The 22,912-nt window shown below is 39.2% G+C and overlaps 1 protein-coding gene and 1 long non-coding RNA gene across 10 annotated transcripts in view; one reads left to right on the top strand and one right to left on the bottom strand.

Annotated features, from left to right (window-relative positions):
- Window positions 1-22,912, bottom strand: part of SPEF2 (sperm flagellar 2) — a 164,243-nt gene that overhangs the window by 50,774 nt on the left and 90,557 nt on the right. For all 7 annotated transcript variants that reach the window (XR_013378629.1, XM_077896243.1, XM_077896242.1 and 4 more), the window contains 6 exons: window positions 20,310-20,458; window positions 15,289-15,416; window positions 15,067-15,205; window positions 10,922-11,059; window positions 5,478-5,632; window positions 1,564-1,744 (listed from right to left, as the gene is read on the bottom strand). Coding sequence is in view for 6 of the 7 variants with exons in the window: in XM_077896243.1 (XP_077752369.1) it covers window positions 1,564-1,744; window positions 5,478-5,632; window positions 10,922-11,059; window positions 15,067-15,205; window positions 15,289-15,416; window positions 20,310-20,458 (890 nt within the window). In the remaining variant the exon portion in view is untranslated. The remainder of the gene's footprint in view (window positions 1-1,563; window positions 1,745-5,477; window positions 5,633-10,921; window positions 11,060-15,066; window positions 15,206-15,288; window positions 15,417-20,309; window positions 20,459-22,912) is intronic.
- The window catches only part of LOC144313000 (uncharacterized), a 94,270-nt gene that overhangs the window by 31,318 nt on the left and 40,040 nt on the right, over window positions 1-22,912 (top strand). For all 3 annotated transcript variants that reach the window (XR_013378630.1, XR_013378631.1, XR_013378632.1), the window contains exons 2-5: window positions 1,449-1,492; window positions 2,346-2,450; window positions 15,115-15,302; window positions 20,045-20,200. This is a non-coding gene — a long non-coding RNA (uncharacterized LOC144313000). The remainder of the gene's footprint in view (window positions 1-1,448; window positions 1,493-2,345; window positions 2,451-15,114; window positions 15,303-20,044; window positions 20,201-22,912) is intronic.

Consider the following 22,912-nt stretch of genomic DNA (forward strand, 5'->3'; position numbering starts at 1 on the left):
CAAGAATGAACAGACTACAGCTTCAGTCAACAACGTAGGATGAATCTCGTAAACAATGTTGAGAGACAAAAGGCATGAGTCCATGCATTTAAAGCTCAAAGCAAGCAAAGGTAAACTATACTGTTTAGAGATACAGACTTGGGTGATAAAAACTCACGAATATGAAGGCAATGGTAAATAAAAAGGCAGATGGTGGGTTGGTGTTGTAGGGATGGGGGTTTAGGATGGGGAAGGGGCACAAAGACTTGGTAGATATGGACCTTCTCCACATGTGATGGTTCCTCCGGTATCTACCTTAGATGCATCCATCAAGCCCTGCAGGTATACTTCATGTACTTTTTTTAGGTGTGCCAAAATCCACACTAAAATTCTTTATAGATACAGCAAGACAATTAAAGGATTCTACAATCATTTTTGAGAGGGAGAAATGAAAGAAGAAGAACAGAAGATAGAGAGGGAGAACAGAAAGGAGGCACGGAGGCTGCTGTAGGATAAATCAGAGAAAAGAACCCTGGAGGCAGAGTGGCCAGGAAGGGACTTGAGAAATGTCCCATCAGAAGTGTTGACTCCTAGCTCTGAGATCCTGAGGCAAGCTCCTTGGCTGCTTCTCCCACAGAGTCTTTGGGAAGGTCCACACTGCCTGTTTGGATGGAATATTTCAGGGAAACTCAAAGGAGGCCTGGCACAGAATGAGAACAAACCACGTTGGGCACCCAGGACTGTAGGATGTGGGAACACTGGTCATCCAAGCCAAACTCTGAGTGCACCTTCTGTACAGGTGGAAGCTTCTCCTGACATGAAAGTTATCTGCATGTTTTTCCCTTCTCTTCTGATTTGATCCGGGCCCCTTGCAGTCAGGGACCATTGTCCCTCCACCTCCCAGTAAATCAGAAAAAGGACATGAACTTTGAACTCATATAGTCCTAGGTTCAGATCTCCTTTTTGACACGTAACATGCTAAGTGACCTTTTAACCTTTCTGGATCCTCATTTTCCATGGTAAAGAGAATAATACTTACCTCATAGGTAACTTCTGTAAACTGGAGGCCTACAGGCCAGAGGTGAGTTTTGCCTGGCTCTGGAGAGTTTTACAAATTTGATTTCATTTCTAACATGCTAAAATCAGTAGGTTTCATATACAAATCTGGATTTCTGTCTTTTCTTGGAAAATTGGAAAATTTGGCTATTTATCATTCTGAAATGGGAAAGTTGGTCAGGGTAGATGGAGTAGCACATACCTCTTTAGGAGGATGATTTCCACTTGGCCCAGTCCCATCTCTCCCTATTGCATTATACTTGACCCATGTCATTGTCTTTTCCTGACTGGCCCTTTTGGTCTTTGTGCTTGAAACCTTGGCCCAGCAGAGAAAATAATCTACATGTTGGTTTACTCCATTCTTGAACTCATATATTTGCTGACTGAATTGTTTCACTTCTTATTTCTTTCAGAAAACGAAACAAGTTCCCGAAGATATATATTTATACAATGCTGTGTAAGTTTTCTACCCATAGCATATTACCAACGTTGGTACTTAGTGAAAATGTAGTAACGAGTCTTGCTCACCATGTGAGATATTGCTAAAGAAGCCTGCTGCCAGGTGTCCATCACCAACTTCTCATCTGCCTCAAAGTTTAACTCCACATTTTCCAGCGAGTAATCGATCTTGCCCTTTAGTATGGCCTTTGTTTTTGGTTTGGTCATAGCGGAATCCGGGGAAATGGATATTCGTGGAATTAGAGGAATTCTTTGAAAAGACAAACAAACAAAAAGGAAATATAAATATTTTATTGAACAGAATTCTATTTTTATGACCATGTGACTTTGGGAATTTTGTTGTCTTGCTTTAATCTCAATTTCCAAATTTGTCCTGGAAGAACTCTTCAAATGAAGAGAAGACTAAAAAAGACTGCATTCAAGGGGCACCTGGGTGGCTCAGTCAGTTAAATGACGGAGTCTCAATTTTAACTCAGGTCATGATTTAAGGTTGTGAGACCAAGCCCGGAATTGGGCTCTGCACTGGTGTGGGGCCTCCTTTGCTTGAGATTCTCTTTCTCCCTTTTCCTCTGCCCCTCTCCCCACCCCTGTCTTATAAAAAAAAAAAAAACAAAAAAAAACAGAATGTATTCAAATTTCTATAGTCTTATCAGCATGAATAAACTAGAAACAAATAGTAATACAACAAAATTTTTAGGTTTAATTCTCATTGATTACAAGGAGGGAAAAAGAAACAATGGCAATCTTGAAGAAATGCAATTTCGAAATATATCCAGGGCATAAACTTCTGACAAGAAACAAATCAGCCATAAAAAAACAAATCAAATAAAACTGTACATCATTCCTTTAAGATGACTAACATCATTTGGCTTCCTGAAGTTGGACAGTAAAAAAGCAGGATATGAAGAGGTGAAGACTGCAAGGAGAAATCCCATGGAGGCAACGGAGTTTTGGTGGTGAGTGGGGGAGAAATTCACCAGCCCTCCCCAGTTTAGAGTATGGATGATGAAATCTTCTCCTTGCTTTGTAAAGTTCTGTGAGAACACAGAGGTAAGCTCTCTCTCTCTCCAGTCTTTCAGCCACATTGCTGCCCCTATGTAGAAATTTTAGAGCTGCTCCCAGGAACATTCTATCCCCTAAGGACTTTCAAATCTTAAATGCTAAGGGAAGCAGGAAGAGGCCCACAGAGAAGAATGTTTATTATGATTGGGGTCCACCTTAGTAGTCCAAAGTGCAAAGAACCGTCTGCTGGGCATGGAAAGGGGGAGAGAGAAGCTCCAAGGATGCCTTTGTTGAAACTTGAGGAGTGTCAGGAACAAGCATTTGGTCTGGCTGACTTAAGCACCTGGGGGAACAGAGTGGTGATCCAGAAAGCTGATTGTGACCTCCAGCAAACAATTAGCTTGGTCTTGTTTTGAAGCATTAGATGTGGTTTCTCGAACTTAACTCTTTGATTCTTATAGTATTTGTAATTCTGATAGTGTACTGTGCCTATAAAGGCAATGTGCTGAGGTTATTCTACGTAGCACACATCTACACACAAGGACAACTTACATTTTAATAATCAAGTAATACTAAATGTCAGTCACTGAGACACCGAGATTCATGTGTCTAACAAGCTAAGGTAAAGGTTGTGTGATCCATCTGTAAATGTTTAATATAGTACAACATGCATTTCCTAACACTTTTGCTTTGGAGGACAGCAATGGTGGCATATCATTTAGAAACAAAAGTTGGGAGCACATGGGTGGCACAGTGGTTGAGCATCTGCCTTTGGCTCAGGTTGTGATTCGGGTCCTGGGATTCAGTCCCATATCACGCTTTCCACAGGGAGCCTGCTTCTCCCTTTGCCTATGTCTCTGCCTTTCTCTCTGTGTGTCTCATGAATAAATAAGTAAAATCTTAAAAAAAATAAATAAGAAGAAATAAAATTTGGGGTTAGAATTCATTTACAGGAAAAAATTCTGGTCTAGCTAGCTCTGCCACTGTCAATGGATATGAATTGGGGCATGTCACGTGACTCTGGAGCTCCTTTCCTTGAATAATACAAATATATGACTACTACTATTACTACTGTTACTAATTCTTAGTAATTGCCAATTATTAGTTATCAACAAATTATTAGTTGCTATCATGTTGTTGTTACAAGAATAAAATTGACAGCTATGTGGAAATGATTAACAGTATGCTTGTTTCCCTTATTTATTTTAAAGAGACTATAGTTGATTGGTTGGTTGGTACACTGAGTTTCAGTAGATATTCATAGCAGTGATTTGAGCTTGAGACTGGTGCAAGGTTGTTTTGCAGAAATTAAGAACTGGCTGTTCTTTTCCCTGTTTCATTCTGCTAACCAACTTTAATAGCTTCCCCAATATGCCTGACTTGCTATTTTGTGCTAAGAACAGAATGCACTGCTACTGCGGACATTGGAACTTGGCCTCTTTTAATGGCTTTGATGGTTCATATTGCCTTTGGAATTTTTTATTGTTTTCAATTTCAAAGTTCTCTCTCAGTAGCTTGCTGAGTCAAACATTTCTCTTGTATTCGTATCAAAAAGATGTTACTTCTTGTGTTTTCTTGCTTACACATGGGCATGATGGGGACATGATAGGACTACATTGAGGAAATCTAGAGAGAGAAGAAGTGGGTCTCAGATCTTATGTATAACCCTTTCATGTTCAGGTATCTCAAATCCTGTTTGGCACAAGGGAGGATAAAGCAAAGCAAGAACATTCTCACAATTAAAATATTGCATGTAAGTTATTGTCATAATATGTAATAATAGTCCCTACTTATTGAGAGTTATTGAGAGTGGATCTCAAGTCTTCTGATCCCCAGACATGGTACTCAGTGCTTTGAGGATTTCAGTTTCTGTAATCTTCACAATAACTCTACTTTATAGATAATAAAAACAAGGCTTAAGAAAGTTGAGGTGACTTTCCCCCAAATAAATTGTTCTAATTTATTCACATATGACTAGTAAATAACAGAGCCAGGATTGAAACCACATCTATCTCTTCAAAACATATTCACTATACCATGTTTAGTTTGTACAACTTGTGTTACCTGCGTTGACCTGAGTATACTTGTAAAATAAAGTACATATACTGCTTTCAATCTTCAATACATATATCTTTGGAGATTTAAATTTAATGTTCATCCTGTATATTATTTTTTAAGTCTAACTTCTTTCTTTTTCCCCTCTTAACATTTGTAGGTTCTTGTTTTCTCATTGACCTCTTTATTGGTCATGAGAAAATATTACTTTAATTCTTAATGCAGACATTTTTCTATTTGTTCATAGCTTCTCTGAGTTTGGGATCTTGCCCTTCCCCTGCTCCCACCCATTTGGTCTATAAATGCAATTATTTACAAACTTTTGTATTGAATAGGAATATTTGGTTGAAAATACGATTCCTTATTTTATTGCTCTGGCAGGAGTTTGATTTTAGACTATTGACAAGTCTTTCAGTCTCATGAAGTCATAATCAATGATTGAACCTTTACTGTTTCTCAGTTTCCTTACCTGTAAAAGAAGACTCACAACCTCTTCCATTTTCATTTACATGCCACACACACACACACACACACACACACACACACACACACGTACTTGGGACCTTTCATAAAAGTGATAGAGATTCAGGATTCCTTGCTGAAAACTCTTGGGCCAAAAGTTTTTCAGAATTCAAAATTTATACACACTACATAACCCCTAATATCCTCAGCAGAGTTTGCTGGAAGCACTTCATAATGAAATGCACTATACCTCTCCAGCAAAGTAAGTAAATAGTCACCATAATTTGGATAATAACGCATATCAACCGTCTTAAATTGAAGTTAGAAAATTTTTCACTTTTTGGAGCTTTTTTCAATTTTGGATTTGCAGATACAAGAGTGTGGTTTTTTATTACTGGCATTCAACTTAAAATCATGAGGTTTTTATGTTCAGACCAATTACAGCACTACATAGTCTACCTTACCTGAGTTGGCTTTCCAAAATGTCTCTACTACTATCCAGCTGGACCAACGGGATTCGAGTAAATCTCTTACTGTCATCGATTGGAATTTTGCATTCCATTCCCCTGTAATAATCTTGAAGGAGTCTCTTTGTATCTTGGAAACGGTTCAGTTCTGTCTTTAATAGCAAATATGAATGTTAATACCTAAGAAAAAAACGAACTAATCTTTACATATTTCCCATATAGGCTCTGTAAGCACTATTTAAAAATATTTCAGTTGAAATCAATTTTCTGGAAATTAAGAAAGAATTGGCTATAGTTGTGGATCTAAGGGCATATATCTTTCATAACAATGAAAGATAACTGGTGACTTGTGTTCTCTGTACTCATTGAGTATGATTCCACTCAACAAGATGGTATTTCTATGCCTCTTGACTTTATGACAAAAGATTATAGTATGTATGACAGCTGAAGTAGTACATATTATTCATTACTGTGACATTAAGAATTCCTGTGTCCTATATTCAATCACCCAATACCTTAACAAACATGTGAATGCCTTCTATTTTATCTATAGTATAAAATAAAATTACCATTCATATATTGTTTTAAATTATAAAGCATGTTTTAAATATTTGGATTTTAAACATAAATATAAATTTAAGTAAATTTTCAAACTAGCATTTTGAAATGATTAGGAAACTAAACAGTTTTTTCCTGCAGAGCAACCAAATTAAGGTTTAAAATATTCATATATGGACAAATCTCACAGTGCAATAAGTATTTGCACTTGTCATGCTTAAAGACAGAATCCTAGTTTTGAAGAGAATGTAACAAGTTAGTTGATTTGGGAGACACCAAAAATACGATATATACAAATAAAAAATACAAATACAGGTACAAATACAAATACAAAAAAAAACATGAAATATAAAGCAAGATTAGGTTTTGGTGCTGTAGGACTGTTTAACATAATTGTGGAGAAATGACAAGGTAAGGCAAAGTGGTAATGAGTAGTTCTCTTTTCACAGTTTCTATTCTTGCTCAATATGTATAGTAGGGAGACCATCTCCCCATGCTCCCAGCAAACCTTGTCTGTTGGTGTTGCCAGTACTGCCTTGAGAGAAATGGAGAACATAGAAGAAGTGGTGATAAGTCAGGCATCAGTCACTCACTAGGGACTCCCTTCCAGCCAAGGCACATCCCTTTGCAGTAATGAGGAAATGCATGCATGTCTGAGTGCCAAACACAGAAATGTAGACCATGAGTTTTCCAACCCCTTCTCCCATTAGGTGTCAGATCAGTTGGCATGTCCATGTTCCCCTTTGGTATTGTAAACATGACCTCCAAAATTTGATTTGGTTAGTGGGGCTACTTATACCAGTACCTGGGGGCCTAAAGACCGAAACTCTTCTGTAGAAGTATTCCATGATATGTAGTTAATAATAGCATATTTTCCAAAATGAACAAAACTGACCTAGTGTTCAAAGCCCTTAGCTGAACCTAACCCAAGGATATTTATGAAGGGATCCCAATATTTATCAAGCAATTAATGTTGCTATTTATTTCATAAAACATCAAGAAATAGTCTTGTACTGCCATATTCACAATTTAGAATAGATCACTGCTTTCACATTATAGTCTACAACAGAAGACAAAAACAGTTTCAGTAAGTTTGGTTTTGATACAAAAAAGAGTAAGCCAAATTGCTATTGAAAAGCTGTCTTGTATATCATTAAACTTTTCTAGGCAAATGAGTGAAACAGGAAAATGTTCACCTGGTTAAATTGAATCTATAGTATAAAATAAAATTACCATTCATATATTGTTTTAAATTATAAAGCATGTTTTAAATATTTGGATTTTAAACATAAATATAAATTTAAGTAACTTTTCAAACTAGCATTTTGAAATGATTAGGAAACTAAACAGTTTTTTCCTGCAGAGCAACCAAATTAAGTTTTAAAATATTCATATATGGACAAATCTCACAGTGCAATATGTATTTGCACTTGTCATTCTTAAAGACAGAATCCTAGTTTTGAAGAGAATGTTAGAAAATCATTCAGCTGGAACTATAGGATATTATGCTAAGTGAAATAAGTCTATCAGAGAAAGACAATTATTATATGATCTCACTCATATGTGGAATTTAAGAAACAAAACAGAGAATCATAGGAGAAGAGAGAAAAAAAATAAAACAAGATGAAATCAGAGAGGGACACAAATCATAAGAGACTCTTGATCATAGGAAACAAACTGAGGGTTGTTGGAGGGGTGGAAGGATGGGATAATTCGGTGATGGGCATTAAGGAGGGCATGTGATAGAATGAATTCTGGGGTGTTACATAAGACTGAGGAATCACTGACCTCTACCTCTGAAACCAAAAATACATTATATGTTAAGTAATTGAATTTAAATAAAATTTTTTAAAAAGAAAATCATCTGGGCAGCCCAGGTGGCGCAGCGGTTTAGCGCCGCCTTCAGCTCCGGGCCTGATCCTGGAGACCCAGGATCAAGTCCCACGTCAGGCTTCCTGCATGGAGCCTGCTTCTCCCTCTGCCTGTGTCTCTGCCATTCTCTTTCTCTCTCTCTCTCTCTCTCTCGAATAAATAAATAAAATATTAAAAAAAGAAAATCATCTAGCATAGCATTTTTAAAAATTTAATAGGTAGAAAACTTGTCCCATAGGCTGTGAGTACCTTGCTGGGGATAAAACAAACAAAACTTTGCAATGTCAAATTGTTTCAGAAATGCTGGGTTAATGTATCAAAAAGGTTTCTTTATGACATCTTGATGTCCTAGTATGTCAATATGTTTGTCGATCTCCCAAGGAAAGGGAAGCACAGTGTGCAGTACCTCCCAATCTCATTTGATCATTGAGTCCTTTTCTGTGAACTGTTGTGTAAAACTAGTGTCCTGTGGAATGCACTTTGGGAAATGCTTATCTAGTTGTCTGTAACTCAGTACTGCAGGCCTTGAAGACTTTCACAAAGATTCTTTCCCTCATCCTCCATAGACATGGGCTTATAAGTTTCCTGGACAAGCAGCTCAGTTGCTTCAAAAGTCTGTTACTTGATGGATAGTTCTAGTCATTAGGCTCTTTCTTCATTTATTGGACTAAAAATCCCCTACCTATAATTTCCAGCTTTGGTTTTTGTAAGGTCCTTTGCTGTTCCACATGGCGGGCCTTCAACTATTTGAACAATGTTGAAGGATTGTACAGAAGTCCCGGCACAGGGTTGTTGCGAAGGTTTCGTGTAACCTACGTCAAAGTCCTTCAAGCAGTGCCTGGCACGTACAGAGTAAAGAGTAAGGAATTAATGAAGAGCAGCTTTTATTTGCTGCCCAGGCCTTTCTCTTCTTTCCTCCTCATTGGATTTAGATGTAGATTCAGCTTCTCAGGACCAGAGCCTTCAATCTAGGTTCTTGCTGAGGTCTGAGACTTCTAACATTCCCCAGAGAGTCATGTACTCCTCGGACTAATGAGAAATGATTCACAAAAATTCTCTATTCCCTTTGCCTTCATTACTGGATTTCAGTTATTTCTGCCAGAAGCTTCTGACGCCCCTGTTCCAACAGTCACTCTCTGCTTGCCCAAACCAGTACCCCAGCAACGCTGCCCAGCATGGCTGAGGCTGCTTGGCTGGCTCACTTTAATCCTTTGTACAACCCACGCCTGGATCCCAGAGCTGGTATTCAGTGACACTGCTCCTGGGTCTCCACTTTCTGCTGACTTTTCAGGCCTCCTGTGGTTCAATCTGCCCCTGCACCACAGGCTTATCCTTCTGAAGGTTGGAAGTATCAGCATTCATGGGCATTGGCTGAATGAGCCTTTATCGAACACCTACTGTGCCCTAGCTTGGCTTGTCAGCTACACAGCCCTCTCTCCTGCCATATCGCCTCATGTAAGTCAATCATCAATCAGTTGAAGACTAAAACCGTACCCTTTTCCATTCTCTACCCTCACTGCTATGCTCTTAGGAAAAAATACTCATGAAGACACAGCTTGACCAACATAGGCTTACTATTCCCCTCAGCTCGGCTGAACTTTAGACAGTCTTCTTCCTAACTCGACACTCCTGGCCACTCCTTTTCTAATTTACTTTAGAGAATTTGTCATTGTAAATCCTTGCTCTGTCCCTTTGAGTTGTCTTTTTTTTTTTTTTAAGATTTTATTTATGAGAGAGAGAAAGCATGAACAGGGAGGGAGGGGCAAAGGGAGAGGGAGAAGCAGCCTCCCCACTGAGCAGAGAGCCCAATGACATGGGGCTCCATTCCAGGACCCTGAGATCCTAACCTGAGCCAAAGGCAAACAACTGACTGAGCCACCAGGTGCCCCTCAGATGTAAATCTTTTTTTTTTTTTAAGGTTTTATTTATTTATTCATGAGAGACACGGGGGTGGGGGGTGGGGGCAGAGACACAGGCAGAGGGAGAGGGAGAAGCAGGCTCCATGCAGGGAGCCTGATGTGGGACTCGATCCCCGGACTCCAGGATCATGCCCTGGGCTGAAGGCAGGTGCTCAGCCGCTGAGCCACCCAGGGATCCCCAGATGTAAATCTTTTTAAAAGCTTCTTGCCAGTTGTAGATCTCAAAACTGTTTTTCCCAAGTATCTGGGCACCATCTCTTTGAAATGTAAGCATCAAGGAACATAACACCTCCGTCCGCCAGTTCCTCTGGGAGGGGAGGAGCCTAACTTGCTCCTTGAGGGTATCTTGCTCCCAGTGGTAAAACTAGGTGAAGATAGGAAGGATCCTATTTGTACTACTATTGACAACACTCTTGGAATAAGGGCAATGTCTATCTTCTTATCTCATCTAGTGCAAATTTTATTTAACAGGCTGCAAATGAGGTTATTCTGGTGAATGGTGGTTTTGTTTCTTTGTTTTTTTGTTTTTTTTTTCAATCTGGACATAAACTTTTTTTCTGGAATCAAATGCCTGCTGCCATTGACCTTGCCCATGCTTTGTGGCAGAGATGCTTTCCTGGGCTTCTGCTGGCTACTTTGGGTGTCCATTGTGAGGGGCTGATGAGGCAACAACCAGTAGGGAGAGCATTTCTTCTGTCCCTCTCCACACTTCTAAGCCACCTGGTGCAAAGCTGGTTGGTGGTTGCTTGGAATGCTCTAGTGTGTGTGTGTGTGTGTGTGTGTGTGTGTGTTTAATCAGACTCCATGTCCAGCTTCACAGGGTCTTGAGACCAGGACCTGAGCTGAGGTCAAGAGCTAAACGCTTAACTGACTGAGCCACCCAGGCACCCAGGGACGCTTCCAGTTCTGGTGTTTGTTTGGCCCCGGACCAAAATGATTTATTTCAGCTAACTTTCTCAGCAAGTTGGAGCTCAGGCCAGGCAGAGTGCTGTGAGTAAAATGAGGCCTGAACAGGCCCCTCACACTCCCAAAGGGAGGGACAGGACACAGCTATGGAGACAAGAGTCTGTGTTGTTGACAAGCCACTCTTACCTGCATTAGTGAGAAGAAATGGTTCATCGTTATTCCGATTGAGTCTTGCAACCAGCTCTCGTTAATGATATCCTGACGCTCCTGCTCTGCTTCTTCCTTCCGGGCATCACAGATGTCCCACAGGCGGTCTCTTAAATCCTGAACAGAAAGAACACAGTTATGCTTTAGAATACATGGCTCGAATTACCTCAGGGTAATGAAAATAGAATATTTTACCTGCCTTAAAAATGTCTCCAAAGAAAATTAGACCTAATGCACTCATGGATTTTATTCCTTCATTCAACAGATATTTATTTTGCTTCTTCTCTATGCCAGGCCCTTACTTTGTAAAACCAGCTCACCAAATCATATGCACAAATTCACTGCAGTTCACTTTATTTATGGGTGGCTATGTTTTATGTAGTATTCTAGTCCTTTCCCAGAAAATTTGTTTAGTTGAAGAAGTCCTGGGGTGCCTGTATGGCTCAGTTCGGTAAGCATCTGATTTCAGCTCATGTCATGATCTCAGGGTCGTGAGATCGAGCCCTGCATCAGGCTCTGCACTGGGTCTGCTTAAGATTCTCCGTCTCTCTGGCCACCCTCCACCCAGTTCTCTCTTTGTCTCTCTCTAAAAAAAATTAAGAAGTCCTTTCAGGGAATTTTTGTGGAAATGGCATATTGTTGGTGGATGAAATATGCAGCTGTATTTAATCCAAGGGCATAGGCTTATTCATTCACCATAAGTGGAACATGTCATTCACCAAGAAGTGCTGTCTGAACTTAATAGGATTGTCCAAAAATAAGCTTTCTACTAAAGAGCTAGCAGTAAAAAAAAATCTTTTAAAGATCCCAGCTCTGCCATTTAGATAAAAAACAATAGCTACCATGTACTGAGGTCTTTCCATGGGTGTCAGTGTGTCAGAATGGAAGTCACTGTACTTATATCAACTCATTTAATGCCTCGCAACAACTTGAGGTACTATTATAATGTTAATTTTGCAGATGAGTTATAGAGAGGTTATCTTCCTAAAGGCACACAAAAAGTTGGTGGTGGATCCAAGATAGGAGTCTGTGCTCTTGAGTAATATACACCACTATTTCAGGTCTTATATACTTTATCTCTTACCTCTCGTGTGTGCTACGTAGAATAAATTAGCTTATGTATTTAAAGTGCTTAGCACAGTATTTAGCATATGATAATCCCACAGTTAATAAAATCTATTATATCTTATAAGAATATAATATTATTTATAGCAATAAAATATTTCTTTAATAAAATATCCCATTAATGAAATATAGACAGTCAATTAAAATGTGACAGTTCTCACAATAATAATTTATTGAATGTTACTATGGGTTGGGCATTGTGGGTAAGTGCTTTACATGGATTACCTTGCTAGTCTCCACAATAACCAGGAGTAAATTCTGGTGAAAAAATTGATGCCCAGAGAGGTTAAGTCACTTGGCTATGGTTTCAGTGTGGGGTGGAGCCAGGAATCCTAATGCAAGCAGTTTCATTCAAGCATTTCCATTTCAGCCATTGCCCACAGTGGGTTTTATTTCTGTGATATTGTGTTAATGGAACACTTAGCACTTTGGTTTGTTACCTTCAGGGAACTGGACATAAAAATGAAAGTATCACAACCATTTTTATAGTCATATGCTAAGTGTCAGCACAAAACATCATTATTTTAGAGCCGATCTTGATATCTTCATGGTCTTTCCACAGCTGCTCTGGCAGACATTCAGTGCATACTGGCTTGCGCTTACCAAGTATTTGTACATTTCTGAGAGCTAGAAGAGTTCTCTTTTTGTTCCTGCTTCACTATGAGGCCTTGGCAAGTACTAGCATCTCTGTGGCTCAGATTTCTGATGGTAGAGCGAGGACAATGCAATAGCAGAACCTCTCCATTAACTTCTCAGAATTGGAATGAAGTAAGTCAAGAATAAGCACATTGACAGAGCATAGAGAGGGTCCAGGATTATCCAGAGGCACAGCTGGTTTTCACACTTTATTTGGCAAAAACTAGGGAATTATTATATATCCCTGAATAATCAGAGTGGGTTGTTTTAAAGAAAAACTCATAGCTATTAATTGTGAAAGTCGTGCAGACAAAAATCATTAAAAATGATCACTTTCACAAAAGTTTTCAATGTTTTCTGCTGGGTCAAGAGCCCAAATTCAACTTATATATGACTTACTAGGGTCTCATATAAAATAATAGGACACAAAAAGGTCAAAAGTCAAAACTTATATGAGACAAACACAAATAAATAAAGCAAGGTTCCAGTATTGATATCAGATACAATAGAATTCAATACAAAAAAAGTACTTTGGGGCAAAGATGGTTATTTTATACTCTACAGAGTATAGGAGACCATGAAGAGATAGCTTGTCATGCTTCTTCATGGGTCAAATAATGCTGCATCAGAGCTGCAGTTAAGTCAATACCTCTTGGGTTAATGCTCCAGCACCCAGATCATCTAAATCAGTATAATACCCTCACTTAATTTTAGTAGCTTCGCAATTGGTTTCCCAGCCTGGTCTCCCTTTTACTCCACTATAGACAGATCCTCTTAAAAACCAAAAACTAAGGCTTCAACTCTCATTCAGATCAATACCAATATCCTAATAATGACCTCCAAGGCCTTAGATAATGTGATCCCTTATGATCTCTCTGACCTCATCACCATCCACCTGGCCTGCTCATTCTGTTCCTCTAGCCACCCCCGTCAACTTACTGTTCTTTAAACACACTACTCATCCTTCCACGTCAGTGTCTTTGGCTTTTCTTCCCTCTGTGCCTGATACACTCTTCCCCAAATATCTACACAGTTCACTCAATCACACCTGTTCTGAGTTTGCTCAAGTGTCACGTTCTCAGTGGGCCTTTCCACAACCACCATATACAAAATGGTACATCAACATTCCTTTCCTGCCTACTTTCTTGTTCTTCACAAAGCTCTCATTACCAATGACACACACTCATGGTATATTCTATATACTCATTTGTTTATTGCTTATCCTCTGTCTTTTGGCTACCAGAATATAAACATCTTGAGGTCACAGACTTTTTGTTCACTGTTGAGTTCCGAGACACTTGAATAGTGCTGGGACCATGATAGATGCTCAATAAATATTTGTAGAGAAGATAAATGGCTCATAGGATAGGTTTTGGCACTTTTTTGGTTATATAAATAAATATTAAGATTATAATCAGATTTGACTACCAGTAACCTATATTTTGGGAGTGGCAAGGGAAGGAATTCCTGTGACAGAAAAAGGGGCTCTGTAAATTTATACAGGAAAGACAAAGGTAAGAGATTGAAATTAGGCTTCTTGGATATCAGGAGTCCTTTTCTAAAGCATCAGGGTAATATATCCCATTTATGAATTTATGAAAATCTGCCTATTACGTGGCAGGCACTGTGCCTGCTGGAGATACAAAGATGTAAAAGATTTGCTACCTCCCCTCACAGGATCTATTCAATATTGGCAGGGTTTTAGGTTTTCCATGAAGTCCCCTCATTCCCTTCCTTGACATCATCCAACCATATGACTGCACTCAAGGTAGGCATGTGCTTAATACCACGCATGGAGATAGTTACAATGCCAAACAAAGCTTTGGGTTAGGAGTCTACAAAAGAGATCCCAAGAATGCTCTTGCTTTACTGGACTTGGGTCCTTTCTCTGGAAGTATTGGCCACCATCTTCTCATTCTGAACTCAAGTCTGGTCTCTCTCTGCCTTTCTCTATGTGTCTCTCATGAATAAATAAAAAAATCTTGAAAAAAAAATCCTGTTTAAAAAAAGTGAGGTGCCTGGATGGCTCAGTGGTTGAGCATCTCCCTTTCGGGTCAGGTTGTGGTCCCCGGTCCAGGGATTGAGTCTGCATTGGGCTCCCTGTGAGGAGGCTGCTTCTCCCCCTGCCTGTGTCTTGGCCTCTTTCCTGTGTCTCTCATGAATAAATAAATAAATCTTAAAAAAAAATCCTGTTTGAACTCAAGTTTGGAAGAGCCATTGCTCTTGAAAGTCGGTAGATAAATGTTCAAACCATTTCCCTCCTCACCCTCACACCTCATGGAAGAAAGGAATGAGTTAGGCTTCTGCAGTACAATATTCATGTGTGTGGAGACCCTGGTGCAGCAGGTTGCAGATTTCCTTACATTTACTCTTTGGTGTAGTTCAGACTTTGTTTCTTCATCATCCCACAGGTCATCAGGAAGAGCATTGAAATCAGCCTGCCATTGAGATACAAAATCTTGCTTGTGATCTGGACGCCATAGAAACTGCTGGAAATTTGTTCTGTAAGGCATTAAGAGAGTGAGATGGAGCTTACACAACATGCCTGTAGACTACAAAATTCTGACTTTGGAAATTTTACTTACCTAACCTCGTATAAGTAAGCAACCACACTATGCTGTTCTTCTCTCAGATGCCTGAGTACTGTTTTGATGGAGTTTATGTAGGAATTTTCGATTAGTTCCCAGTAAGGCACTAAAAATGAAGGCATTTCCTGTTAAATGGTAAAGCATAAAATTAATCATTTCAAAGTGATAATTCTCTTGAATAATTGAGTCAGAAGAGCAATACTCAGCAAGAAGATCAAGATGAAACCATCTAAAGCATTCTTTTTTTTTTTTAAGATTTTATTTATTTATTCATGAGAGACACACACACACCTAGAGAGAGAGAGAGAGAGAGAGGCAGAGACACAGGCAGAGGGAGAAGCAGGCTCCATGGAGGGAGCCCAGGTCTCCAGGATCAGGCCCTGGGCTAAAGGCGGTGCTAAACCGCTAAGCCACGGGGCTGCCCTATCTAAACCATTCTTTGTGAAACTTCTAGCCCTTCCTTCTCTCCCCTCCCCCAGCTAATCACTAATTCAAATACTTCTTCATGTCTCAGTTCAGACAAATTTCTTTCAGAAATCCTCCTCTGATTAGAAAAGTATTGAGGGCAGCCCGGGAGGCTCAGCGGTTTAGCCACCATCAGCCCAGGTCCTGGAGACCTGGGATCAAGTCCCACATCAGGCTCCCTGCATGGAGCTGCTTCTCCCTCTGCCTGTGTTTCTGCCTTTCTCTCTCTCTCTCTCTCTCTCCCCATGTCTCTCATGAATAAATAAATAAAATCTTTTTTTTTTTTAAAGAAAAGTGTTGAAGGTCATCCTCTAAAGTTCTGGAGTCCTATCTCAGTACCCTGCACCCAGCACTTTCTCCCATTATAGTAAGGATGACATTAATGGCAACTGCTCATTCATTTGTCCATATTCTCCTCTAGAATACCAGTCTCATAAAGAACAATGAGACCAATGCTGGTTTTAGTCACCACTCTATCATTTTTCTTAAAATCACTACAGTGTCTGGGACACAAAAGGTACTCAAATATTTATTGAATGAATAAATAGATGTCAGATTTTTCCTACGTTGGAAAACTGCCTGTCATGGACAATATCTAGCATTCATGTCATGGTGGTGATGAATCATTTCTCTGCATAGTGGTTTTATCTTTGCTGTGTGCACCATGAAAGTTAGAAAATTTCTTTATATTATCTTTGATGATGCAAATAAACAACCAAAACCAAGAAATAATTGAAATGAAATAAAACTAAAGATACATATTATATCCAATATAAATTCTCTGTACTAAATATTACCTTATTGGTTGTGCATTTATTTACTCAGGATATTACACATGGGGCTTGGAGAGGTTATTTGGTTAATCTCCCTTCCACTAAGAAATACCAAATATTAAGGATAAGTTATCCCTCCATAGATCTCACTGAAACATTTCAGGGCCGGCCCTCTGGTGCCACACAACTATGTTCCTGGAAATTTTTCCTGTGTGTTGAGCAGAAATTTGCCTTCCTTTCCACATATCAGCCCTAGCTGTGCCCTTTGGAGAAGGGCACTACATTCATACAGTGTTCCTTATGACAGCATGTCAGATATTTCAAGACAGTAAGGAGGTAGGCTGGGATTCAGGATGAAACTCGCTTGTTTGTGTAGTCCTGGCATCTAGTACAGCATTTGCACATAACGGGCCCTCAATAAATTTTACTATGTAGACACCCCTGAGCCCAGTTTTATCAGCAGTTAAATTTTTAGGAGACTGGCTGGCTCCATCTAGTTCTAAAGGCCTATGATTTAATGTCTAGACACACTTGAAGTACTCATTTATCTAACTTAAGCATTTACAGTTTCTTTAATGTTCCTCTTCTGACATTGTTTTGTTGTTGTTGTTGTTTTTAAGATTTTATTTATTTATTCATGAAAGACACAGAGAAAGAGGCAGAGACACAGGCAGAGGGAGAAGCAGGCTCCATGCAGGGAGCCCGATGTGGGACTCAATCCCGGGACTCCAGGATCATGCCCTGGGCCAAAGGCAGACCCTCAACCACTGAGCCACCCAGGTGTCCCCCGACATTGTTTTTAACACCCTTCTCCCACCCCAGTTCCTCCCTCTGGTTTCTACTTTTTCATGATCTCTCTCAAAAGATGCGGTACCCAGAATGGTGCTGAAGACCATTTTAAAGAAGCCCACCACTAAACCTCCCTCCTGGATGACTTTAATCCATTAATTCACACTCTGTGTTACCTCCTAGAAATAGACCTAATTAAAGTAACACTCTGCTCACAGATCTCATTCGTTTCTAAGAACTTCATGAGAAATACTATTCAAAATACTATTTTGAATTCAAGATACACCTCCCTGATCCTTCTATTCAACCTTGCTGCCAAGGAAAGGAATGGGCCAGTTCAGCAGGACTTAGTGAACCTGTGTGGGCTCTGGGGGAGCATTTTTGTCACTTACGTCATTTTTGTCACTTCTGAGCACTCAGAAGTCATACTTCTCTCAAATTGTGTCAGTCCTGGTCTGTATGTAACTAAATCCCATCAGCCTTTTATTAAACATTTGGATGTTTGCCTGTATCTGGTCTTCTGGACCCATATCCTCAGTGATTTCTATGAGTTATTGATAATGCCATATCTATAGGTTCTTCTGGTCTCTGGGATGTAATTTTTTTAGTCTGGGCACTTAACTCTCATGATGTGACTAGATGTTCAGATCTATACTTTCCAATTAAATAGTCTTCTTTTCATTGGATAAGACTGAGGATAATTGGAAATCAGTAGCCAAAGCAAATATGCTCCAAAGCTTCAGAAGCTATAAACAAAGACCGCTCACTCTGTCTTCTTGGTCCTCTCTGCAACCTCTCTTGTGGCTGACAAAGGGACAAGGACCAGGCTCCTCTGGAACTTGACTGCTGCCTCCACCCGGGAGAGCCAGATATGAAAGCAATCTCTCTCAATCTCTCAACATTTCTCTCTCTCTCTCTCTTTCAATCTACCTTCCCCCTTCCCCTCTATCTCCCCTCTCCCTTCCTCCATCTGTCCACATGCCTACTGAGGGAGGTAGATATGGGGTCCTTGAAAGGCCTGCAACTAGGGTTACCAGATAAAGTATAGGGGGCCCACTTAAAGCCATTGTTAATCTGAAATTAAAATTTAACTGGGCATCTGTCTTGCTTCTTCTTTGGCAGGTAAGCTCTGTAGCTGCCGAAGTGTGAGAAGCTTAGGGTGGGAAAAGGACTAGAGTGGATTATGTGGCTGCTTTGTGCTGCATATCTGCCTCTTGTCCCTCTAGACCAAGTCCTATCCTTCATTCTTCATGCTACTCAGTGTCCTGGAAGGCTGACTTATGTGAACTACTTCAGGAAACGGCCCTGCCTTCGACCTTCTGGGCAAGAGATGGGAGAGCAGAAAGATATAAGGTCTGGTTCTGAATCTCCCCGCTCTTCTCGGCCGCACCACTGTGGGTGGCTACATCCCTCTGCTGAAGGCCTCAGCTCCTGTCAGATGGCACTCTCCACAGAAGTCCCCTCAAGTTCCAAGCATCTGCTCCCTTTCCTCACTTTCTCAGTCCTATAGGCCATATAGCTCCTGGCTATCCCTTATTGGGGTATTAATTGAATCCTTATATTTTCCCTTATTTTTTATCCTTTATTAAACTCTCCTTAAATTATTATCTGTTTTCTGCCAGAATCCTGACTGCTAGAAGATCTACATGGGAGCCGATGTCGATGTCGTATCTCAGTGTTAATGTTTACTTTTTTACTTCTGTCCGCTATTCCTTCTTGTCCTCTATAAATTTATTTCTCTCATGAGCTTCAAGGTTTGGAGTTAAGGATTGCATTTTAATATTTTTGTCTCTCACTCTCCAGCCCTGCCAGATAATACCATTTTTATTTTTGTCCCAACAACCATTTCTATATCCTGATTCTATGACAAATTTTTTAATGTATTTATTTCAAAAAGTAGCTTCTGTTTGGCTGAGTGATATTACACACATCTACAATTATATCATTTAATATTATCACCTCCAAATATTTTCTAACTTCCTTATCAATGCTAATTAATTAAATCATTAGAGTTCCATCAAGAATCTACATTGTGTTTGATTCTGTATTGAATAGAGCTGATTATCCCACATGTTCCCAACCTTCTCTCAAAGAGTTTATAATCTAATTGGGGAGATAAGACATGTCCCTAGGAAAGATCAATAATAACAGCAACACCACAACCACTGAAATTCATCATGGGGTCTCAGATGTCTGGCACAGGCAGTCAGTGTTCAGAGTTCATAAGAGGAAGAATTCACTGAGAACTGCAATGAAGAAAAGAGGGGCTGCATCATTTACAAAGCTCTTTGTCTTTGAAAAAAAAATGTGAAAGTCCATTCTTGATTTTTTCTTAAGATTATTTATCTATTGAAGCAACCAGATTTTTCTAGGTGGAACTGGGCTTTGTGGTTGTCAGAGAACAAAGAACTGAATGGAGCTTCCCGGGCTCACCTGGGGGCATCTCCTCACCTTATACTGGCATACCTATTTAAAGTTCTCAGGCCAGACAGTGACTTGTTCTTTTGTTAGTTTAGTAGCTTCAAAAAATTTCTTCTATTTCTCAAAAGTGAGAGGTTAAACTTCATTTGAAAGCATTATAATGTGGGCATGAGAACATGGATGGAGGGCTATAATTTGCTAGATATGTGTTCTGAGGAAGTCATTCTTCCAAGAAACTGCATCTCTGCTTGTCCTTAGGGAGAAAATTGGTCCTCACAGAACCCATTTTGTTCTCCTGCTTTCAGCACTTAATAGCAGTTCAAAGCATGACTCAGAAACTCGAAGGAGTAGAGAAGAGGATACAATGTGATTGAATGTGTAGTCTCAAAAATTCACCTTGGCTTTTTGATGAAGATACATATCACCAGCTATGAAAGGCCTTCTGGATAGTGCAAATAAAGGTATGAATCTTACTAAAAAAAAAAAAAAAAAAGAGAGAGAGAGAGAGAGAGAGAGAGATTGAGAGAGAGAGAGACTAGTTTCTACTAGCTTAAATCTAAACCATCATACCTCAGGAATTGGTTCATTCACGTAGACCCATTCTTCTGAACCTGGCTTGGGTGGTGGTGGCACTATGGGAACAGGTGACATGTCTGTAGAATCAGCAGGTGATTTCTTTAGTGGTCCTTTCCCTCCTGGTGATTTTCCTTTAGGAGAACCTTAAATATGCATATTAAATCATTCTGTTACAAGTAGGTGAATAGAACCAGATTCTGGTAGATGAATAAAGCTAGAATTACCGTGGACTTAAGGCAAAACATCAAGCAATTTTGGGAAGACTTAACAAATCAAAAATCAAAAACTCTATTCTCTACAGCCTCCAAATTAACCAGTAGTACCAGTAACAGTTTTTTTTTTTTTTTTAAAGCTACTTAGTTTCTTTTGTCCAGTTGGCTATGAAAAACAACTTGATATTTTATTTTTGTCTCTGTCCTTGCTTCTAAAATGAACAGTTTAGACTGTAAAGTGCATTTCATTTACTACTGCAAATACTAGTAAATTAAATTCTCATTCTGAATGAGAAAGAGAGTAAGTGTACTATGAGCAGGGCTCTTGATGGTTGTTTTTGCTTTTGTTTTTGTTTTGAAGCTCAGGATAGGATCAGGGAAGAAGGAAGTTACTATAAGAGTCAGCCAGAGTTAGTAAAGAATGCAAGGAAGGAGATAGGGTATTGCAGCTCCTGAATATTCCAACATTCCCTGAATGAGAAACAGGGTTTCTGAGTGGGAAACTATATTTCTTGCTACACTCAGGGAGTATGGATGAAGGTACTTGCTGTGCCATAAGCCTGGATGAACTAAGGCATTAAAGAGAGAGAGAGAGAGAGAGAAGGGAGCAAAGAGGAAGAGAGAAAAGGGAGAAAGAGGAAGTAGAGGAGGAAAAAGAGGAGCAAGAGAAAGAATACTAATGTTCAGTTGAGAATCCAAAAAGAACATATGCTTCACTTCCCCTGAGAGCATCAGGAAGGAAATCTAGACCAGTTGGGTGGCATGGCACTCTTATGGTCTGAAAGATCCTGTGATTGATGAAAATAGCTTAACTCAGAAAGCCTAATATGTCCTAACAGGATCAAGGTTATTATGGTTTAGAAATTCATTCAGTTTAAATTACACTTACCTTCAGAATAATTATTGAGATTTTAGATGCAGTTTATAGATGCCTATAGATGTGGGAACACTTTATTTCCCAAACTATATTTCCTTAATGAGTATTATTTAATGATAATGATATTTAGAAAAGTAAATATTCCTTACATTTTCATGCTATTCAAAAATATACAGACTATAAGTAGAGAGGAATTTGTCATTATGTCTCATGTCACCCCTAAATAGGTGACTTCTACTTATACATTTAAAAATAGTATCCGGGATCCCTGGGTGGCGCAGTGGTTTGGCGCCTGCCTTTGGCCCAGGGCGCGATCCTGGAGACCCGGGATCGAATCCCACATCGGGCTTCCGGTGCATGGAGCCTGCTTCTCCCTCTGCCTATGTCTCTGCCTCTCTCTCTTTCTCTCTCTGTGACTATCATAAATAAATAAAAATTAAAAAAATAAAAATAAAAATAAAAATAGTATCCATTACCCACAGGTCTGAAGTTGTACCTAGATCTTTTTATATTTAGAAAAATTTAAGAAAATCTTTGTTCAGGCAATAACTAGCAGTGTTCATAATTTGATATATATTTCAATATGGTGATTTTCCATTATTTGACCTGTATCTTCAGTGAAATAAAAATGATAACACTATGGCCACTTTAAGATGAATTTCTCTAAGAAGAATTCCTAAGATATTTGCAATTATAAGTGTAGGACTGGAATGAGTTTATTATTTCTTCTTTTCTTACATATCATGATCATTCAGTGAAAACTAAGAGCCGGGTATTATTTTTGGACCATTGCACTTTGATTCCATTTAACTTATCTATTTTTTTAACAATGGAAATACTAAGGAGGAAAAATTTTAATGAATAAAAATATATCTATGCCATAGGGAATGAATATAGCTGTAATTTTTGAACAAAATCTGCCAGCATGTTAAATGTAACAAGGGGCATCTCTTCCTCAATATCACTCACCCGACCACATGGAAGCTTCAGTTTTTAATGAGAGACTGGCTTTTGCTTGAAAGCTGGATCATTTAGTCCTCAGTGTAGCCATTCAATGTTGAAATGGAAATAGTTCATATATATGTTTTTTCTAAATTGTAATCTAATTTAAATATTTTGGGGATGAGGCATATAAATAATATGTTAGAAATAATTGAATGTTTCTGATATTCCAATGGCGATAGTAGAGCAGTAATTCTTGGGCTCCAGTTTAATAGTTCTCCAATTTAGAATTCCCTAGAGAGCCTATTAAAACACAAATTGCTGGTCCCCCACAGGAGTTCTAGATTCGGTAGATCTGGGGTGGGGCCAAGTATTTGTGTTTTTAGGAGGTTCTCAGGTGATTTGGATGCTACTGGTCCAGGGACCATACTTAAAGAGCCACTGCAGCCAGGTATCTCAATTTTATTAGCCTTTTATTTTTTTTCCTCTGTTTTTCCATGCCCTTCCAGTTAAATGTCACTAATGTTTATAACACTGACATTTCATTTATTGCTAAGTGGCCTGGT

This window comes from Canis aureus, chromosome 4 (assembly GCF_053574225.1).
Source record: "Canis aureus isolate CA01 chromosome 4, VMU_Caureus_v.1.0, whole genome shotgun sequence".
In the NCBI taxonomy this organism is placed as follows: Eukaryota; Metazoa; Chordata; class Mammalia; order Carnivora; family Canidae; genus Canis; species Canis aureus.